Source organism: Lutjanus erythropterus, chromosome 20 (genome assembly GCF_056507025.1).
Source record: "Lutjanus erythropterus isolate fLutEry1 chromosome 20, fLutEry1.hap2, whole genome shotgun sequence".
Classification (NCBI taxonomy): Eukaryota; Metazoa; Chordata; class Actinopteri; order Lutjaniformes; family Lutjanidae; genus Lutjanus; species Lutjanus erythropterus.
In genome coordinates, this window is record NC_139336.1 from 19,233,113 (window position 1) to 19,255,992 (window position 22,880).

General features: G+C 37.5%; 1 protein-coding gene and 1 long non-coding RNA gene across 3 annotated transcripts in view; one reads left to right on the plus strand and one right to left on the minus strand.

Annotated features, from left to right (window-relative positions):
* LOC146308381 (uncharacterized) overlaps window positions 1–22,880 on the plus strand; it is a 115,954-nt gene that overhangs the window by 9,407 nt on the left and 83,667 nt on the right. The window lies entirely within an intron of this gene.
* opn4xa (opsin 4xa) lies at window positions 973–16,669 on the minus strand. Its single transcript, XM_084745538.1, has 7 exons — window positions 16,505–16,669; window positions 10,667–10,802; window positions 3,508–3,641; window positions 2,863–3,066; window positions 2,592–2,763; window positions 1,363–1,524; window positions 973–1,084 (listed from the first exon to the last, which is right to left on the minus strand). The coding sequence occupies exons 2-7, from the start codon at window positions 10,798–10,800 to the stop codon at window positions 973–975; spliced, it is 918 nt and encodes a 305-aa protein (XP_084601664.1). The 5' UTR covers window positions 10,801–10,802; window positions 16,505–16,669.

Consider the following 22,880-nt stretch of genomic DNA (forward strand, 5'->3'; position numbering starts at 1 on the left):
GCAAACTCACTGTGTCTGTCGTAGACATGGAGGAAACTCGATGAAACTTGGTATTGGAGACTGATGACTGTCTGCTCAGCATCGAGTCCCTGAAGGAAGACTCGCTGTGTGACACTGATATACAATCCCTCCTGGGGGCCTGAGATAGGAAGTGCAGACAGGGGACCTTTTCTGCCAGGGTGTCCCTGGTGGAAAAAATAATGATTTTTCAGCAAAACCTCTGTTCAGGGGTTCCCTTTTTCAGCTCAAGACCTAAAACAGAAATTTGGGTGTCTCCCCAGGAGTCAGACTTACAAAGTGAGAGCTGCTTGCCATCTCAAATTCGGTACCGCCTGTCAGTATTTGCAGAAGTACGTTATACATTTTACTCTGATGACTGGATACCCAATAAAAATAGCTCTGCGATCCTTTTTGGGAAATGCTGTTCTGTATTCTTTTCAAGCTCATAGAGACTGGGATTACAAGTCTTTGAAGCAAGCCAGATCTTGTAGCTGTGTGCCTTTCTGTGAGATGTCCAACAGAGCAGCTCATCGTTCTGTTTTGTTTTTAGGAGGGTTGTTAGGTTTTTATTAGGTTATCAGATGAAATAATCACTGGGATAATGATGGATCTGATTCAAACGAAGGCATCCCACCAATATATTAGTTTTAGCAGCTCTATATTATTAGCATTGCTCTCATAAAACAGACAACTTTTGATTGTCAGCCTCCCACTGCCTGGGTTTAACCTAATGATATGATCTCAGCCTGTCGTCACACATGATTGATGGCATGGACATACACATCAACACAACGTTCAGTCAGTGAATGGATAAATTGTGTGCGGATGGTGAGCAGTGTGGCTTGTATCCATTTACTAAAAGACGAGAATTGCTCCCATCATTCACTTAAAAGAGCCACCTCATAGAGCTGACATGTTCACAGACGTCATATCACAACATGCCTAGGTTACTGATGAGTTGGATGAATGCACTCACCTGTATTTCGAGTGAATGATGGCGTAGATAAAAGGGTTGTAGATGGCTGAGGCCTTGGCTATAACAGCAGGGACTGCTTTGGAATAAGGATTGAGGATGCTTCCATATCTGAAAGGTATAAAGTGTTTGTAAAGAGAAGAAATGTGACGATATCAGTGCTGTAATTTCATATCATTTCATCATGACATATATAATGGTATTCTACAAGAGGCAGAATATGGTTCATGGTAAATGGCTGAAATGAATTACATAGTGCGAGCAAGCATCCTTTTATATTTTATGTTTCATAATACTAATGTCTGCCTGTCTGTACACAACAAATGCAGTTAGACTGTTGAAACAAGTTATTGGACCATAAAGAGCCCTTGTCATACGTATATATTTACCCAGCCCAGGCGATGAGGGTGACGCATGCATAGGGCGACCAGGAAAGCACAAACACTATGATGACCACAAAGGCAATCTTGGCCAGCTTCCATTCAGTCTTGATGGACTGCTGCTGGATCAGGGTCGACTTCCTCACCTGAGACCCCAACTTCTCCACATCTCTGTTAGGGCAAAGGGAAATGATAAAGGACATTAGTCGCTCATATAAATGTCTACAGTTTTTATTATGTATGGCATATACAGGACTGCAGGAGCAAATGATGTATCTAATGTCATTCCTAAGTATCGCCTCTTTTTGCAATGTGCTCCAATAATACTTTAGCAAACTTGGTACACTCATCAACTTAAAGCGCCCAAAAATGGGTGAAGATCTTCAGTTCACAAAACACTCCCAGGGTTTCAGTGGAGAAGAGCATTGCAGCCAAATCCAGTACAATTGAAGTGAACAGTGACCAGTTTTAAAATGTAAAAAAAGAACACACAAAAAAAACAATGTCTCCGTACTGTTCATGGGGTGTAATCCAAGTGTTTGTAAGCTGCAACATTAAAATTTGACCCCATTTACCCCGTGTTTTTAGCCTAAATGTCAACTGTAGCCTCTCATTTTGTGTTTTTTGCATTTTAAAACTGGTCACCGTTCACTTTAATTGTACTGGATCTGGCTGCAATGCTGTTTTCTGCTGAAACCCTGGGAGTGTTTTCTGAACTGGAGATCTTCACCCATCCTCACATCAGCACAGGGGTGAGTAGATATTGAGTGAATTTTCATCTTCTGGTGAACTATCACTTTAATCCTTTTCCTGTAAAAGCCACATGTATAGAGTCACAGTTTAAATTAACTCAGTGGTTCCCAAACTGGGGAAGGACCCCCCAGGGAAGGCGCAGAGCTACTGTGCTACTGTAGCTACTGCTACTCAGAGTTTGCTAATGCTATCATGCTGACCTTTGTTTCACCAAAATTCATTGCATGCAGGGGACTACTGGTGGACAGACAAGAAATGGCTTGGTCTGAAGACCAAACAAAAACAAAAGAACTAGAGGGAGACAGAGTGAAGCAGAAGCCGCTGTGATATTACAGAATGTAATTTTAAGCCTCCACTGAAACACATTGCAGTAAATTGATGATGTGGAGTGGCAGTATAATATGCACTCCAATGTTATGTTCAATTATTTTCAAGAAGTTTATTGCATAAAAGTGCAAGATATTCATCTATGTTAATTCATTCACCTGCTTGTGTGGCGGATTGCCAGGAACATGCACAGATAACAGTAGGATATAATGCCCAGGGGGATGAAGAATACAAAGCAGCATAGCATCAAAGTGTAACTTTTATTGGCCGGAGTAGATGTCACGTAGTCCCATGTGCATGAGGTCATTAGGCCCTCTGGTATGTAGGAACCTTGAGAGAAAAATGAAAAAGACACATAAGACGGAAGTATAAAAGCTGTAAAAGTCTAAAAAAGAGTATAGAAAAGGGATGAGAGAATAGGTCACTTACTCCACCCCAAAAGCGGTGCAAGGCTCCAGGCTAACGAGTACAGCCAGACCAGGGCGATAGTGAGACAAGTGCGTCTCTTGGAGGTCCACTGTAGGGCCTGCAGAGGCTTGGTGATGACAATGTAGCGGTCTACAGAGATGGCCAGGAGGTTTATCATTGACGTGATTCCAAATAAAGCTCCACAGAAGGCGTACATTTTACAGCCTGTGAAGAAAAAGAAAAGAAAGCTTTTCATTCATGGAAGACTATTAAGTACATGACATAAGTAACATGATTGATGAGGATTCCAAATTGCAATTTTCACAGTATTCATAGCCAAGATTTGGTGTAGGTTTGGTAGGTCAGATTAATTAGGGTCTAAAGGCGTTTCTAGGGATACAGAAAAAAATGTATCATATTCTCTGCATGTTTATATACTTTAATAAATGACTAAACATATTAACAGCAGCCACAGATTGTAGCATAATACACATGCAGATTTCTGAAACACCTTTCAAAATAGATTGGGCAAAGTAAATGTTTTGCATTACATTTTAGTGCCATAAAAAGCTCATAAACATTACTCCAAACATAAAAAAATCTACATCCTTTATGTATCTACCCATGTTTGAGTGCATAATGTATAACTGAGCATGAATAAAATACCTGTTTCACCAAAAATCCACCCCTTGTAAAGGGAGTTAACAAAGAAGATGGGTGACTGTGTGATTGCCATGAGGAAGTCGCTGACTGCCAGATTCATGATGAAGAAGTTTGGGGGAGTCCGTAGCTTCTTGTTACTGAAACACATGATGATTGAACAGAGCTCAGTATCCCATACAGCAATATGTTGTTGTTGACACTCACAGTATTGTGTCAAATATATTTTTCCAGAATTGATTAACAGAAGTAACAGAGACAGCAGAAGATCTTACAATACAAACATGGTCTTTCAACACAATAGTTGTTGTTTTGTTGTTTTCAGTTTCCCAGACTCAAAGCTCTGGCCAAGTTATTCAGCAAACCTTCGGTATTAATGTTAGCTCTGTGTGAAGTGAATAAAAGTGAAAAGGCAGTGTGGCCAAATCACAAACAGACATTGTGTACCGGAAAGGAAATTTCAAAGGAGAACATGCAGGCTGTAGCATCTTTGTCAGAGAAGCCAGTATTTCAACTTACTGTAACATATTTCCTTAATTTCTCATGACGTCTCATGGTCATTTTAGTTTAGTACAGTAAACATGTTACATATTTTCCCTTAAGTTTCTATTTACAATATGTTTTATATTGCTGGTTGTGAATCATAACCCAGAGGGGGGTTTCATGAGAATGAGATTAATTGTTTTGAAAGGTTGTTTTGAAAATAACTTTTTAAATTACCCCAGAGTGGTGTACAGTATAGACATATAGATGGAGGACGGCTTATGTCCTGGCCAATGCAATAACCATCCAATAACTCACACCTTTTGAATTTAAGTCCACCTCCCTCACCAGGGTAGTGGAAATCAATAATAACGGCAAATCCTATCACTGACTTTAAACAATACTGTCATTCCAATATTAATCTTAGCTCAGCTCAATGATTGATCAAAGAGGCAAGATGGCAACTCTTAGTAGAGGAATCATGAGATCATAAATAAACACACTATAAAAACATAACATGGAGAAACATGCACATATTCAATACTTCTAGACTGTCTAGTGCATCCCTTTGTTGACTCATTATGGCAAAGATAATGAGCAAATTCCTTGCTGCATTAACAGCTGTAATGAATAAGACTCAGTTGAAGTGGGCACTTCGTCACTAGAGGTCAGAAATCCAATTATAGATGACCTTTAAATTGAGAGGCATTGTGTCTGGGAGAGAAACATCATGAGCCAAATAGCCAAGAGAATATCCACAAAGTCCAGGCAGTATTGACATAATCACTTATTGACTTCAACACAAGCTTCTGAGGGGGTAAGGCAGTAAAGGTATTTCTAGTCTTCCTCTTATTGTTCTTATTCTTATTCTTATTCTTATTATTATTACTTTGCCCAGTAATATGTAGCACAAGGGATTACAATTTCTAAAACAGTGTTACTTGGATTAGTGTTAATATTACTGAGTTAGCGGGTTACTTTTTGATCTCTGTAGGCTTTTGTCATGTATGTGTGGCAGGTCAGGGCAGGTTATGTCAGCTGCTAGCCAGAAAACTAAAAGGATGGAGGATGAGGGAGATGGAGAGAGGCATACTTTCCACAGGTGGAACGATCTGCATTATTTTGAATTTGTTTGCCTACTTTGTTTCCACCACAGTCGACATCTGGACAGCTAAAAAAAAAAAACAAGCTTTCTGAGTTCACTGGATCAGCAGTTCAACTGCAAGGCTGCCAACAAGGTACAAAAGTAATGTAGTAATATAAGAAGTAATGTAACTAATTACTTTTAATACCAAGTAATAAGTAAAGTAAATTACTACTTTTTAAAGGAATAATGAGTAAAGAGTAACTAGTTTAACTTTCTGAGTAAGTTGCCAACACTCAGACAAACTGAATACATTGCTATTCACACACTACATGAAATCCTGTGAAACATATTTACATATACATGTAAAGTTTATTAACAGCGATGAGCTTGGAACTAGCAGTACATGTGGGACCCACGGCAGATGTTGACTGTGCTTTTTCGAAGGATAAGTGGGCTCAGATGGTCATGTTGTCGTAATGCGTGGTAATAGTGTGAGCTTGATATTCCTCTGTTATCGTACCATAGCTCACTGCACATACATGTCACAAAGATGTTTTTGGCAACAGTCTGCAGCTGAAGTCTTTGTTACACTGAAACAAGTCCTGTGCTCAGCTGTGTGTGGTGACTTTCTCTACGTGGTGAACTAGTGAAAAGTGAAATTACCTAAATCTATTTCTGCCTTTTCAGAATGCAGGTTTTAGAATATTAACTATTCATAGCAGCCTTTGATGTCTTTCATCTGTGAAGTGGCAGTGTAATCTGTGTCAGTGAGCATTTCACACTCGCATTTATTACATTGTGGTTATTTACTTTGACATAAAAGGTATATTGAGTATAAGACATCAGATGTGAGATGAATATTCGTTCCAGCTTAATTGAAAACAGTGACACTATATGCCTCCTTGTTCTAGGTATTTAAATAACATAAATGCCATAACTGCTCAGATTTGTTCTCCTTGTTTTGCCTGCTGATTTAAAAAGACAAAAAGAGCAAACCTTGCCCAAAGAGATAAGTTGGAGTGTATTTGTGTGTGTGCATGCAGGTGACTGAGTGTGTAGTGAACAAGTGTGACTGGAGTAGAAATCGAGTGATGCAACATTTGGGATAGCTGTGTATCACTGGAGGTTAGACCTTAATGCAAAAAACATGTCAGGCCCAGGATTTTATCTAACAGTCTAACTCAGCGGAATACTTTATACCCAGGAGTATACGACTCGGGTCTACTAAATAGCCATAGTGTATATACTGAATTTAACATAGACACTAGTATATACAGTACTGTTTTATGTATTGCAAGTTTAGTTGTTAAATGGGACAAAACCTGTCTTCTCCTACCTGAAGATAATATACAGTGAGTGTTTATCCATAAGATACATGATATTTTTTTTAAATTCAACTGTTTATCTAAACAAACGTGCATTATTTGTGCTTGAAATGTTTTGCTGAATTATTGTTCAAGTTTAATTGTTGTCATCTGTGGTGAAGCATGTGTATTAACTCTGCCATCCAAGACAGTACTGAATGCAACAAACAACAGTGGTGCGTGTACATGCCACCGCTGGTAGATCCTTCAAATTTCGCTTTTGCTCAAACACACATCACCTATGACAGATATACACTCAGAGGCATTGGAAAAGGAAGCGTGGAGTTTGTATTAAAAAGCAGCGAACCTAGAAATGATCAACAAACCAGCTTGGACTTAAGGCTGTTCCTGGCTAATGTCCAGTCAGCAAAATGAAATGGACAAAATAGGACAAGTCAAAAGTTGATGGACAATATTTCCCAGGTTTCCCAGGTGCTTTTTATGAAAATATGTCAACCATATTATAATCCCCATCTTGTTGTTGTTGTTTATATTCAACCTGACGCAAATTTAAAAAATTATATCCTGAGTGTATACAAGGAAACTAAAAAAGATGGAGGGGGCGTTATATCACTATAGAATATTATGTGCTCTAATTGGTACCAGACTTTAGTGCAAGCTCTATTGAAGCACACTCAAAACCAACATATCTACACTGTATGACCAAAATGCCTGTAAAAAATTAAAGAATACACTCTAAAGACTAGCCAAAACATGTGAGCGGAGTTCTCACTCATGAAGCTGTTTAACCATTATCGCTATATATATATATATATATATATATATATATGTATATATATATATATGTATATGTATATAACTGTATACATTCTTTATTTTATTTTGTTTTCTCTTATACCCTGAATTTAATTATCTTTATGTTGTATGTGTGTGTAGCATGAAGGGACTACAACTCTCATTTCATTGTGCAGCCCTGTGTTGCATGATAATAATAAATTACCTTGATACTTTCATACATGAATACCAAAGTATTGCTCTCAGCAATGATAACAAAAAGTCAGACAAACATAATAAAGATTCTGGCAGCTCTTCTCTTCGTTTTTAACACCAAGCATGAAAGCCTGTGAACATTATTTGGGGTTTTGGCTGGAAAATAATGAAGCAGGGAAGATAACTTAGACTCATTTTTCCTCTAGTCCAGTTGAGAATCTAGTTGTCTGACGTCAGTGAGAGGATGGTGGTGCAAATACATGCATAGTAGTTGATTGGATTACGTTGAGCTTCAGGACTTATTCAAGCTTTATGTGTTTTAAGTTGAAGCACAATGTCGACTATGTAAATAACGGAGTAGCTGACTGAATTATTGAATTTCTGCATTGATTTATCCAGTACAGTTAGAAAATCACTGAGCTGCTTCCTGATATTGAATGCCTGCAGGCTGCTGCGAAGACCTCTCTGCCTGTGCTTGTGACATCTGTGCCTCCAAATGCAAGAACACAGTGTTTCCCACGTTCAGCAGTCTAAATCACTGCCAAGCTCTGCAGCGTGTACTGTGCAGGGTTGAAAGTATATCACATGAACAGCTTTAAGTGCTGGTTTTGAGCTTTTTTTGTTCGTCTCTGAGAATTAAGCACTGTTGTATGACCTTTAGTGATGATGTTCAGTCGACTAAAATATTCAAGTGTTGATTTGATCTGAAATGGACAGTTCATCCCAAAATCAAAATTTGCATAATTTATTTCGGTAGAAAGAAAATAGTTCCCAGGGCTGTGCAAGTTTAAACGAAACAAGAGTCAGCTCAAAGTTCAGTTCACAGATGAAAATGACCATTTATAGTTAACAATTTTGAATATTAAGCAAAGTGCACAGTTTTTTTTCAATAAAAAAACAAAATAATAATAATAAATAGAACCTTGTCCTTCTGGGATGCTAGAGGCAATATAATTATGTTATGATAGATTAGTTATGATACTAAATGATGCAAGATATTTATGTTTTTGTATCAATTTGAATAGCCAGGACAACTTATATCTATAGTTATTAACAACAATTTACAACAATTTGGGAACACTTCACACTACAGCAAACAGCAAACTTGAACACCAACATACTGTCCCAACTGGGAAATTCAAATTGAACGCACCATAATGCAGGAGATGATGAAGGAGATGAGATCAAGGACAAGACTCCAGCTCATGTAATGCAGATCTATCTGTTTATCTATCATTGTTAACAGAGACTCCGGTCTGCAGTGTAGCCCAGATCATTCACTTCATGCGGCATGATCAAAGAATACTTTTGTGTCATACCAGTACTTCTATTTGGTCTTTCTCTACTGAGTCTTACACTTTTTTAAATCAGATATCGATGTATGAGTTGTTAACTCTCTTAGGAATGACACTCACATTCATGCTCGTTATTTGAAAACTGATTTGTTTAGTTCATTCTTCACCAAACACACAAGCGTGTTCATGAACGTGCTCACAACAGGGTCTGTGGATTATCTTTAGTAACCAAGTAATGATTTCTGGAAAGGGACATTGCTGTTCAATCTTCCAGTTTTTGATTTGGGTGCAAACTGTGCTTATAATCTGCAAGCTCACTGCTAAATGTCACTAAATCCTACACATTGGTCCTTTAAATAAAATTTTAAATGCAGCTATTTTACATGAGACGCAGTATTTTTACAGTGAGATACTGCAACTTTTACTTTAGTAGAAGATCTGAAGACTTCCTCCTCTGATAATATCTATGCCACCTCAGGGACTGTGTAATGTGTGATGTCTGATTAATAGCAGTCCTCAGGCAAACGGATTCTTTGAAATCACTTGTTTTGGAGTTAAAACTAGAACAATAGAGCACAGTGTCCAACTGTGCTCTTCTTTCTTACTTTCCAGAATTTCCTAGAAATGTGTTACAATGTCAAATGTGTGTGTGAGCCATTCCATTATTATTTGATTAACCCTTCATAATGCTGAGAGGATGGCAAAGTGCCGTCCTCATAAAATCAGACACATGTATATAGTGTAGATGTCGAGTCACTGTAACAGATAAATTCAACCAAACCAAATTATTATTGTCTTTACTCATTTACTCATCTTTTAACATTAGTCTTTGATCTTTGTTAGGGAACATTCTAGTAGTAATTTCTGTGGTTAATGATAAACCTTAATTAGTCTGCAGTTTTCACCAGCACATTTTGCTTTAAAGGAGAAATATGTAAGACCCTAGTGTTTTAAAATAAGTACTGCAGTCCAAATAGTGAATTGGAATATATTAAATAGGTTGAGTCCTACAGTCTATGATTGTCAGACTTGAGCCTTTGCCAGGTTGCCTGCAGACTGCAGGGACACTGAACCTACATGAGCACAAGACAAGTGACGATGAGTCCTACACTGTAAATTAATCAGGTCTTAATAACCGTTAGCTGTCTGTCAATGTTAAGTTAAGCCCGTTATCCCAAAAACAAAAGCTCGCTGCTCTGAAAATACACAGTCTGGAGTTGGAGTTCAGTGCCTGCTAGTCTCTATAAACATATTTCCCAATTTAGCCATTACAAACATCTACTCCCAAAAGCAGTTGTTTCGACCCAGAATAGGAATTTGAAGAACTTGCTAGCTGTAGTGTTGTTGTCGAAGAAGTCCGTATTTCAACATAGTGTTTCCTTAATCTCTGATGACATATCATGGTCATTTTATGATTTAGTACAGTAATTATCTTACACATTTCTACTGTAAAACTGAGATGCAATAGTCACACTCCACAAACAAGTACGTGTAATCTACTCTAAGATCTAGTAAATCTTGGAGAACAGAGCAAAGTGAACACTGGCTGTGTCATGCAAGTATGTCACCAGCTCTTGAACATCGTGCAGCATACCTCATGATGTTCTATTTCCAGTTTATATGTTTTTTTCTTTCTAAAATTTGTTCCATCTGTTTATCAGTAACCAGCAAACCCAACCCCAAAGTGTCTGATTAATGCTGTGAGATATATGGTAAAGATAAGACTTTGCTTGTAATCTAAATTACAGATTTGAAATTGAAACACTGCTGCTTCCTTCAATGAAAAAAGGCTGCAATTAGGCCTCGAGGGAGGATGCAGAACTGCTGCATTTTTTCCACATTAACAAGGAGTTTGTTTAAAGTGAACGTTTTCTGCATAGTTTTTTTTATCAGAGAAAAGGCTAGTAACTTACATTTAGCTAAATAATGCAACTCTATCAACAATAACTGGCGGGTGCATTCTTCACCATCATTCCTCCGCATACCAGAAAAAGGCGTACATGACCAAAGCGTTCCCAGTAACACCGACTGTTCCGATCACCAAGACAAAGAAGGCAACGATGTAGTGAGCGTGGTCCTGGACATCCACCTGGCGATAAAATCCATGGTCCACGTCCATTTCTACGGGGAAAAAAACACATATACACAGACGTTAGCATCAATCTATCTATCAGTATCCTGTCTTTATTCACAGCATAATAACTTAAAAACGAGTACATAAGATCCTAGTCACATTCATAGAAAGCCAGTCTTTCTCTTTGTCACTCTGACCCACTAAACTCTCCAGCATTATATAAGTGTTTATCATCATGATCAGCAAGTAAAGTGTCTGAGGGCACAATTCTCAAAACTAAGATGTGACAGTTTGAAACACTGCATCTTTATTCAGTTTCAGTTCCTTCATGTCAACATTTTATCTCATTGTTTAGTCAGTTCAGGTCAGTGATGTGAATTCATTTGTCTTATATATATATATTGTTTTATATATATATCTCTCTTTTAGCTTTTCATCACATCCACTGTTGTTATGTTTTATGTTTTATGCTTTATACATGTACCAGTTGAGTGCACACATTCTGACCATATTCACTATAGAAAATCTGAGGAAATCCTCACATTTCCTCCTAGCTCACTGATGTTTTGAAACTCAGCTGTGAACTTTGTTGAGTTTTCAAACAGGAAATTTTGGGTTTTGGGGCTTACTGTTGGGCACTATAAAACAATTGGGCACTGTGTCTAAGTCTGAGAAAAAGTCAGCACTGCTCTAGTGCCTACACCACTGTGTACTGTGGAGTGTGTGTGTGTTTGTCTGGTTGAAAAGTACAGACTGTCTATCTTGTCTAGCTTTCAAGTTGTAGAGGGAAGTTTACTAAAACTGTACACTGTGCACTATCTGTATACTTGTCTAGACTGAATATCTCAAAAATTAATGATTGATTTTCCATGAAACTGTGTACAGATAGTAATGTTCTGTAGAAGGTGACCTTGGTGATCTGCTGACATTTGTTGTTTTGAGTGAAATGTCTTGACAGCTATCAGATGGATCACCATGATATTTGGTTGACACATTCATGTTCCCCTCAGGCTGAACTGCTTTAACTTTGTGGGTTCCTTAAACTCTCCTCTACCGCCATCATTCAGTGCCTTGCCATTGTTCTGATGGCCCATTATTCCGATACCCCAATAGTCCAAAGAATATCTCAGTGCTTCAAAGGCCCGTTTGTCTGACAGCCTGTTGACCCAAAAACATACGTCCATCGCTCCTAGAATACACACTCTCCCTGCAGTTGCTAACCCCAACCCTAACCCATCTAACAACCCAGGAGATGGGAGCGCGCACCAACTGAGGTAAAACTCTCATGATTTTATTCCGTAAAAAATCGCTTGAAATGTAATTTGTTGTAGGGCCAGGAAGACGGCCTATTAAGGGCAAAACCCCCGCCAATTCAGCACCATGGACAGGGTCGGCAGTCACTGAACTAACAACTGGGTGGGAGAGTGTGTTTTTGGATGAGCAATGGGCTGTTTTGGGGAATAATAGTCTCTCGGTTCAGTGGGACATTTTTCACACTATCTGGGATTTAGAATAATGGGCCGGCAGAACAAAATCAGTGTGTGCAATCTAGTCAAAACTGCATTTTATCCAGTACTCTGGTTATTGCTAATTAGCAAATGCTAGCATGTTAACATCTAATTATTATGGTGAACATGCCTGCTAAACATCATCATGTTATCATTGCCATTGTGAGTATACTACCCTGCTAGTATTAGTATTTTGCTCAAAGCTCAGTTGTGCCTGAGAATAGCCTCACAGTCGCTGTAGACAGTCTTGGTGCACACCAGGGACCACATGTATTAACCACATATGCACTCAGACAATGCATATGTCATTCCCTGCACATAGATGATGTGTATTAAAGCAGAATGTGTCGATGCACCTCATGCATATAGACCAGATGTACATTTCTAGAGGGGTCTGAGGGTGATATGCTGAGATGAAGATGAAAAATAAGGTAATAGATATTTACATTCCGCCTCACTTGTTCTGTTTAGGTTGTTAGTTTTCACAGGTTATGTGATTTGTTTGCAGTCTACACAGCAATGCATAAAATATCCAAGCGCAATGAACTAAATCACAGACAGATTGTTCTGATGTTTAATAATGATGACTGATGTATTGCAGTCGATGATGGTTTATAGAAGCATAATGGATAAAATTGCATATTATTTTCAGTCGCAGGTCTGACAGGAGTGGTTACGCAGGCAGAATCTGTAAACAGATGCTTGTGGGTGTACCTGTGTTTATCTGCGGCTAACCGTAGGAGCGGTGATAAGGGTTGTGCACATGTGGCCAGATTCACAATGATTTAAATTTATAAATGTTATGAAAAGAATGCATGCTTCTGTCTTTTTCTGTGCACAGTGGTTAAAAAGTTTAGTTTAATTAGTCAAGTTTTTTCTTTACTTTATGTCAAGTACATGACACTTTACATGACCCACTCCTATTACAAGAACAGAAAAGTTTGTCTGGACTGAACTTGTCTGGACTGAAATGACCCTCAAGAGTCTTCCAATTCACCTTACACGCTGACTTAACATGACGGATTAAGAGTGAGTGTGCAGCTTATAGAATCAGAAGGATTATGGTAGTCCGTGCCTTTTAATATCAATTATTAACACTTGCAAACTGTAAAATATGTTAGTCACACATTAATCATGACAGAAGTCGAAGAGCAGTGAAGCTTCTGGTGCCTTTCTAGTCAGAGAGGAGATCCTCGCTCAGAATTATTTAATGCTGTTATTTTTTGGTGAACTTCAGGCAAGATGTATGGATGTGTAACAGGAGGTTTTTAATTTGATAACTATTTCTCAGTCATTTACATCACAGCAATCATTGGCCATTTTTGACAGAAGAGGTGATTAAGTCGAGGCATTTTTTATAATGAAAATGGCTATATGGTCATCCACATGCTGTTCCATGTGGCCATTGCTCAGCTGCAGCAGTGATTATAAGAGGATTTCTGTGTTTTGTTAATGTGATGAAATCAAGTGCACATTGAGTCACGCAATATTAACAGCATTTATCAGCCTATGTAAACCCATTTCCTGTCTGCCTCTTATCTGCATTATAGAGAGGGGTGAGGTGCAACACAATGCTCCCTGTCACATCCATTTCAGAGGATACTGTAAAACATCTGTCATGTATCGCATTAATAATTTGTTTGAGAACAAGGACATGTTATAAATTGTGTCTGCTGTTGACTCTTGCAGCACAGACCAAAACTGAGTGATGGTGCTGTACTTAATCCACCAGAGCAGGAGTTAATCTGACTCATAACATATGTACTGTACATGAGAAATATTTTTAGCATGATGCTATGGCTGAAATGTTTTACATTTTTTAGTTTGTTTGCATAAAACATTTGGGGTGCATAAGGCTATCATTACACTGCCATAATAAGGTCATGAACGAAACAGGACAGGTGTCATGACATGGTTAAGGGTGTGTTGTGACAGTCTTATGCACACCTTTACAAATAAAGTCTTGCCAAACACTCTATTATACACAGCACCTACTAAGAAAGCATTCAGTGAAACTAATTTCGGTAAATTGACGGAGCAGCATTTTTTGTTATGGTGTAAAAGATTAATACACAAGCATAGACATCTATATTACAGCACATTGGGTGAAGTACACATGGGCATGCAGTGTGTCAGGCCACACAGAGAGCTCTTGCTGTGCTCAGTGAAGCTTTGTGCGTCAGAGGAACCCTCAATCACCTCTTACTTCCCCTTATTAGGCACCAAGGCATTGTCTCATATAAAAGGGTAAAGTCCCATAAATCAAGTCCATGTGTGATTTAGAGTGGCTGTGTTCACCGTAAAGGTGAAATGCACTTTTTGTGATTTGTGACCGTCTTTTTGTGAACGTTTTTAACTGGTATGGGAGCATCGAACGCGCTCATGTTCATTCAGAAATTGCTAATATGAACTTCATGTTCATTGAAAGCAAATGGATCAATGAAGATGAATAAGCTTTGATAGAAGACAGAGAGCCTATCCTGTCTGCTCCATGTACCGTTTCAAGTAGATTATTTTGATTTTTCACTGTTCAGTGGATATTTAAAAAACATTTCAAATATTTTAAAACCATATTATGAAACAGGAAATATTTTGATAAACGAATTCATCGAATCATCAGGTGTGTTTTTTTTAAAGTTTTTCCTTTTATAAGAATATTCATTTTTTAATTGATGTTATCCTCCATAGTTGATAGAGATTAAATATATCTAGAAAAGTGTGGTCAGTAAAGGGGCAGATCTCCACCAGGCAACAGATGGTGAAGCACCTACTGCAGTGCCAACACAACTGACAGATGCAACCAGCACAATAAAAAAAAAACAAAAAAAACATAATAAACAGGATGATAAATCCAGATGTCTCAATTTAAACTCAATATAACTGTTATAATTTTTATGTATTTAAAACATTTTGTTATTTATTTAGAACATTACAAGCAAGCAGGCGGTCTAAAATCTACAGTGTTGAAGAAACTCACAAAAGCTGAAATTCCTACTGAAAGCTGTGGTTGTCCAGAAGATTGATGTTTTGGCATAGAACTTATTCATCCCCAGTAAGTGGCTTTAATTCCAACAAGTGACCAGTATCATGTTCATTTTCTTATACTTATACAAATTTTGTGAAAATTGTTTTAGAATAAAGTGAGTTACCATTTATTTTGTTGTGAAATTTGTTCCTTTCAGTGCATATTGTATTCCATATTGACATGCAACAGCAGCCACTGAGGTTCAGTCAAAATGGTGGCAAAGTTAATAAAGCAGGATTCTTTTTTTAATTTTGAATTGTGACTTTAGATCATAACATGTTGGGTATGAAATTAATCTGCTGATGCTTTTGTTTAAAATGAAACAAACCTTTTCTATAGGTGTCGGTTTTAGACCCACAACAAAGGTCAACATGTGCCCTGCAAAAGATTAAGTAAGACTTGTTTTTAGCCTAGCAGTTGTTGATCACTTGTGGCCCCTACCAGCCAAGTTAGGAGACTGCTGAGTCAACAGTCACAATAAAACAGAGCAGTCAGTAATTTTGTTTTTATGCTACAAAAATTTTGACCACAAGAGATCCTTGAGCATAAAGTCATAAATGTGCACAAAAAATATTAGGCTGATGGGTCCAGCAGTATAAGGGATTAGCTACAGACAGATTGTGCATACACACACAGGCACACACGTACATGCATATGCTGAGCAAAGATAATAATGTTATCAAAGGATATTAAATTAGTGAGACAAAGGGTAAAGCATCAGGTGGTCAAGCCCCTTTCTGACAACACCTACAGTCTGCAGATGCCCAGTTTGGGGCAAATTTAAGCATTAATCTGCTAATATCAACATTACTGTACAGTTATGTGATCAGGGTAGAATTGGTTGTGATTAATGAAGAGGTGACAAGAGAAAATCTTGAGTGACTGCCTTTAGGAAGGAATCTCCTCTTATAAAGACACTCAAGTGAAACTAGTACAACAAGCCAGCTTAAACAAACCAAAAATAATTTTTCTGAGGAGTATGAAAACCACAGATTTTTCTGCATGTGTAGTTTAAAACAACTCAAGATGCAGTTATCAGATTGAACACATTCTTGGAGACTGAGTTTGCACTCTTGGAAGGTTTCACATATCATGCTTTTACTGTACATACTAGTAAATAACAGCAAAAAATAAAGAAAGAGCTTCCTATCAAGTCAAACTAACCTCTTGCCTGTAAAAGTTATCAAGTCATTATATAGACAAAATGTTACTTTACCTTTTCCAGAGAGTGAAGCCCTTCTTCCTCTTCAGGGCACCTCTGTGTTTGTAGTGGACTGGTACAGAAGATCAGAGACACTGAAGCTGCATGTAAAACTGCTGGTGAAAAAAAAAAATCCACCACGCTTAAGGTTTAAATGGATAAGGTTGCTGGCTGCTTCTCTAATCCCAAAGTTAGATGGAGATTCTCTCATACAGTGCAGCAACAGTAAGCTGCTGCTAACAGCGCATGAGAGAATACACAGAAAGACGGATAGAAAGCGAGCAGCAGCACATTGACCCATCCCCCTGCTGGCTACCCATCACACACAGCTCTCATATAGCACAATGCATCGATCAAGCCAGTGTGTGGTATGTGTGCATGCATGAGGATGTGCGTGTGATACTGTTTGTTTGTTTGCTTGTGTGGGATGGTGGAAAGAGGCTGGTCTGATCACATTAAAGAGTTTTCAGATAAAACTTTAAAGTGTAAACTTATGTAAATACTTTTAGAAAAAAATATGCATCACTAGAAAGGTTTTTTGAAACATCAGTTGCATGTTGCACAGTTTGCTGCATCCCTTAATGAATCAAGGCAAATTGTGTTTTCATAAGAACGGATTCCTGCATACGTAATACCCATTGCTAGAGGCACAATTGTATGCGAGCACCAGATGCCATAGCGGATGACATGAGAGGTGAGAAAGTGACACAGCCCTGTTGCTGCTTCTTTCCCATTTGGTGCTTTGAGAATTGCAAAGCGGAGTCCTGTGGTTTTGAAGAGCCCCAAACCTTTTACATGGTATCAGACGTGTTCACTGCTCATCCTCGTGTGAGGGGAATGTTGAGAAAAGCACTCAGATAAAAGCCTCCCAATGTTTATCATGTCATGCACAACTGAGCAGACAGCTGCAGCACCTCCTCTTCTTGCCCTTAATATTTTCATTTTCTATGTCGGAATCTGGTCTCTTTTTTTTTTGACTGTCACAGCACCGGGTTGTTCTCAACAGCACAGGGAAGATACAACGACTTATGAAATGCAATTTGTCTGAAGGTTCAGTCTGGATACCATCTAGCAAGAGAGGGATAAGCCTTTACACTTCTAGGTCACTGCACTCACAAGGGAAACAGACCTATCAGCATATACTAGTTTCTAACCAGTTAGCTCCACAACAATGAATTCTGACATACAAACTCAGGGCGGTAGATGTATATGTATTTATTTATTTATTTATTTATTTATTTGCATTTTTTGTTGATTTACTTTGCATGTCATTTTTTGCAGTTTTCTTCATTTTCTAGGTCAAACTGCCTGATTGTGATGAACAGCTGATTCACTGGGAGGGCATTTGGCATCATGGGTACAAGGCTTAACTGTTTTCTGTATGTAGCTAAGACAAAGGCAGCTTTCAGTAATTCTGTATACTATCAGAAAAGGATATCTGAAATGTTTCCAAGGAGAGTGTGTACAGGAGGTGAATTCAGTGTTTTAATCACGCAATTGAATGCAATCCAGTGCAATAGTCCAGCAAAACATACGTCATTGTAGTTTGCAAAGTTTAATTTTTGTCAAGAGCCTCAGAGAGATGTTTTTGGGTTTTTTTAGGTAATTTGAGGTGCTGTATTGAATTATTATTATTACAGCTATTTTAAAGGGATAGTTTGATTATTTGATGTGGGGTTTTATGAGTTACTTGTTGATAGATTCCGGTCAGCAAGACCCCAGTTAAGAAGAGCAGACAAGAGCAACAACATGGAATCCAATCAATGAACTGTATCTATATATATATATGTATATATATATATATATATATATATATATATATATATATATATATATATATATATATGTGTATATGTGTATATGTATGTGTATATGTAATATATATATATATATATATATATATGTATATATATGTATATGTATATGTATATGTATATGTATATAATATATATATATATATATATATATATATATATATATATATATATATATATATATATATATATATGTATATATATGTATATATATATATATGTGTATATATATATATATATATATATATATATATATATATATATATATATATATATATATATATATTTAAGTGTACGCTTTCTTTAGAATATTTTCACTTCTTTTATTTGCCGTCTGACCATTTTTTTCTGACCGGAAACCAACGTCATTTATGCCAGAAATCACTCTCTCCAGTCCAACCAGAATCTCACAGAACACAGAGCTGCTGGGCTACTGCTACCTTGATCTGTTAGTTTGTTTGTGTTACTGTGTGACTTCAGTGAATCTGAACCATCCTTCTAAAACACTAAAGTCACTCCAAAGCACAAAAAAACAGGAGATAGAGGCAGTGGTAGACCAACAACTCCCATGTTTTGTGAGGTAAAATTACAGATTTTGACATTAGAGTCTGGTTGGTTTGGAGAGGCTTATATAACAGTGGTTTCCCATCAGAAAAGGCTTTCTGACAGCAGTGGAAATAAGGCTGGGTGATATGGCTAATAAATTATATCTCAATATTTTTAGACTATGCTGTGATATATGATGTGATCTCAATATACACATTTTCCCCACAATGACATATTTTAAAAAAATCTCATATAGTGTAAACATTAGGGGTGGGCGTTATGGACATATTCAAATACCTCGATATTTTAGACTAAATATCTGAATATTGATATGGTGACAGTATTGAAGGGATGACATTTTTGATAAATAATCATCAGTAATATAATAAGTATAATGTGGATATAATGATGGGGTAAAGCAAATAATACAACAGTTGGAACAGTCTGTTAAATTCAGTCACTTTCCTGTAATGCAGCCTGTAAAACCAGAAAAAGAAAGCACTTATGTCATATCACGATACAACAACTTCCAAAATCTAAGATGATATTTAGTCTCATTGATCTAATATTGATATACTGCCAAGCTTTAGCTGAAAATATCCTAAATATAGTGGACACTTAATCTGATATTGACTGTTTTCTTTGGGAGGCTAAAATACCTTTTGTTAGTTTATTGTAGTTTATTGTTTAGCTTCGATGCTGGTGCTTCTCCTAACAGGGGCCACTGCAAACGTCATCTACTGTAGCCAACACACTGACTATCGACAAGTACCTCATATAACCCCACATCAAAATGTCCGAAACCTCCCTTTAAGGCACCGAGCACTTTATGAATATAGTAAATACTGAGATGATGTGGTCACAAGGCAGAACTGTGTGTTGCCACTTTGTCTGGCTTTTCCATAGCCCGGAGAAGAAGAACTGAAATAGAAGGTGTGAGAATCACTGGTGAAACAACTGTCCCTGTGTGAACCAGTAAGAAGTGATTTATGTTAAATGGTGCGTTGCAGCTAAGAAGAATGGTTATACTGGTGGTTCTTCAAGAGCCACTAAGAGACGGCCAAACACTGATGCACACTTATGTCAGTTGTTCATGTCAGTTTAGAGGAGTGGATGAGAGTGCTGTTTGTTTGGCTCTTTTGCCTGAGGTAACCCGACCACAACAATCAACCATCCAATTACTGTCAAACTGGTCTGTCACCTCTGTCACTCCCTCTGAGGTGTGAAAAGGACAAATGCATCCCGCAAAATATGTTTCAACCAAACAGCTTGTACTTAAGAATTACTCTGCCCTTAAGGGGTTTTAGTAGCAAGCAGTGGTCTACAAAATAAAATTCAAGAGGAGCTGTGGGAACACCAGCACATCTACATAATCTCATTATGCACAAATATACAACCTCTAAGACAGCTGTGAATGAACAGCAACTTTCTTCAATAAAAGTCTTTTAAGACCAAGAAGGAAAGAGACCTTTCTAAGGCTACCATAAGGACTTTTTAATGACATTACAAGGGAAAACTTGTCATCCTCCGTGTTCACATGCCAGGTCGTCAAATTCTGCCATGCTCCTCAAGTCTCGTACTTGAAATACACTATAGGGTACCTTGTGTGTCTGTGTAAGACTCTGAGGGGTGTGACAAAATGTCAGTATTTGACGACCTGGGAATGAGAACAGGCTGTATCCTCAGTGGAAAAACGAAGCCTCCTCCTTCTGGGCCAATCAGTAGCCATTGTGTCAGTGGTTTTTAGGCCTCCAGTGAGGCGGCAGCTCTCTAAACCAACAACTCCACAACATGCATGCCTGTCTAGCTTGTAATGGGAGACTTTGCCAAATCACAGGTCAGTGATTTAGTTGATTGAGTTTCATGCCCAAAATATCAATATTTGAATGAGAATCACCATCAAATAATTTCTCCAGAATTGCTTTTTGCACCTTTTAATTAATTTTAGATTTAATGTCTGAATAGATGAATGATAAAACAATTGACCTAAAGTCAAACAAAATTATTGAGTCTTCACTAGAATCAGCTGCAATTAGTATTCTTATTTATAACTATATTTTTTTTTTCAAATCTGGACTCAGGATGTTTTAATGAGTGGAGAAATTCTTAAAGATCCACAGACCTTGGTTTTATTGCTGAGCCAACCCCAATTACAATAAGTGTCACAAGTGTCAAGTGTCTCAAAATTACTTAAACTTCTGTAATCTCTGATTTTTGTTCAAAAGTCTCTCATGCTGCTTTTATGGCAAATGTATGTTAGAGAGTTTACATGGGATTTCTTGTGTTAGTGCCTGCGTCACTGTTTTACTGTGCCAAAGATTGTCTACACTATGACCAACAAGGCTTGTTAGAGGGATTTTTTTTTATTATTTTGTCTGTTCATTTTGTTATTAGAATAAAACTGCAAAATTAATGTCACATGCACATGTGAATTTAATGCAGAGAGCTGCTCTGGCTAAAATAGACCCGGGGGCATAAAGATACAGAAGCAGAGAAAAGATACAAAAGAGCCACATGTGAGCCGTGACCACATCATGTCTGATAGATACTGGCACCCTGGCAAGAGGGTAAGCTGGACAAACTGTGTCTGGTGGACAGTGGAGATTAAAGGGTTACAGTTTTCTTTTTTCTTTTGATCGCTAATTGGTCTGTAGTTGCAGCGGTACTCCCGCATGGTCCTCTTGATGCTTGGACCCAGAGTCAGCCCTCATGTGTAGGTCCTTCCTGCTCCTGCACGAGGCGGGAGTGGGGTAGATGAAACGCTTTAGACATATAGTGGCTTTGGAAATAGCAAGTAGTAATGCGCTATTTTGTTTGCTCTGGTTAGCCCATATAACAGTGTATTCCTGACCATAGTGTTTACTAATTTACATTTGAATAATTTCTCTGTCTTTACTTTATGTCACCCAGCCAACACTTATCACCCTGTGGCCTGATTCACTTAGTTTTCAACATGTGCATTGAGATTTAGAAAATTTCTTTCACGTTAATTTTGACACTTAGTGTTTATCAAGACCTCCTTATTCAAATAAAATATTATAGCGATTAACGGCTAGTAGGGAACACCCTATTACCTTGAATAGATCTTATTTCTCTAGGTTTGACCATTGTCAGAAACATTTGAGATAATGTAAGTACACAACTCAACAAATACAAAGGTATCACTTTTTTTAGACATTTAAATCCCAAAATTATTCATATTACAGCATTAAGAAATAACATTAACATAGTATCCAACAATAAAATTACCTCAAAACCGTACAAATAAGAAAACATTAAAAGAATTAGATAAATGTGAAAGTTTTAAATCCAGGTTATTTATTCCAGATAACAACTGGCTTAAAGTCAAAATTACATAAACCATTTTTCATAAAATGAAGTAATATTACACCAGAGGGTGTGTTTTACCATCATTATTAGCACAGCAGTTTACAGTCATGTAAGCATGACTGAAGTGCTAACAATGACAGTAAAGCTCACCTTTGAATTAGATTGATTATACAACTTTTTTCAACAAAATAAAATAAATTTAATATGATCAAAATAAAAAACTTTTTGACGGTGTTATCTCTGCCTCCCAGTGAAACATGGGGTCTGACCAATAACTGGGAAAAAATCTGTCACATCAGAAGAACTCTATGTAATGAAACTTAGCTTCATACTCCAGCAAATAGGTGGACAGTTAGTAACGACGCAGCAACATAGCGATGCAGTATGTAGTCCCTGTGGAGTCAAAACCTGAGCTAACCTTAATCCTTTGAGAGAAAGTGTGATTTCCCAAACTGAATAAGTACCACACATAAAAACACAAAACTGCTTATAATTGAGATGTTTTTAAAAAATCATTTGACAGCCTTAGTTAGGCCTATGTTATGTGATACTGTCATTCCTTTTCTTGCTTTTTGCTTTTTTAGCTTTTACTTTTCTTCTTATTATAAAGTAATATCAAGCTGTTTTGAAATAAAACTACCATCTGCCTTGATAAAAAAGGATGTGTTACCCAGAATATCATTTGAAATTCTCCTGAGTTT

What these genes read in the sequence shown, in the direction of transcription:
- opn4xa (XM_084745538.1), bottom strand. Translation starts at nt 10,800, where the DNA reads ATGGACGTGGACCATGGATTTTATCGCCAGGTGGATGTCCAGGACCAC. An exon ending in GTGGATTTTTGGTGAAACAG is followed by an intron (nt 3,067 to 3,507) that starts GTATTTTATTCA and finishes TTTTCTTCACAG; the next exon opens with GCTGTAAAATGTACGCCTTC. An exon ending in GCAATCCGCCACACAAGCAG is followed by an intron (nt 1,525 to 2,591) that starts GTGAATGAATTA and finishes TTGCCCTAACAG; the next exon opens with AGATGTGGAGAAGTTGGGGT.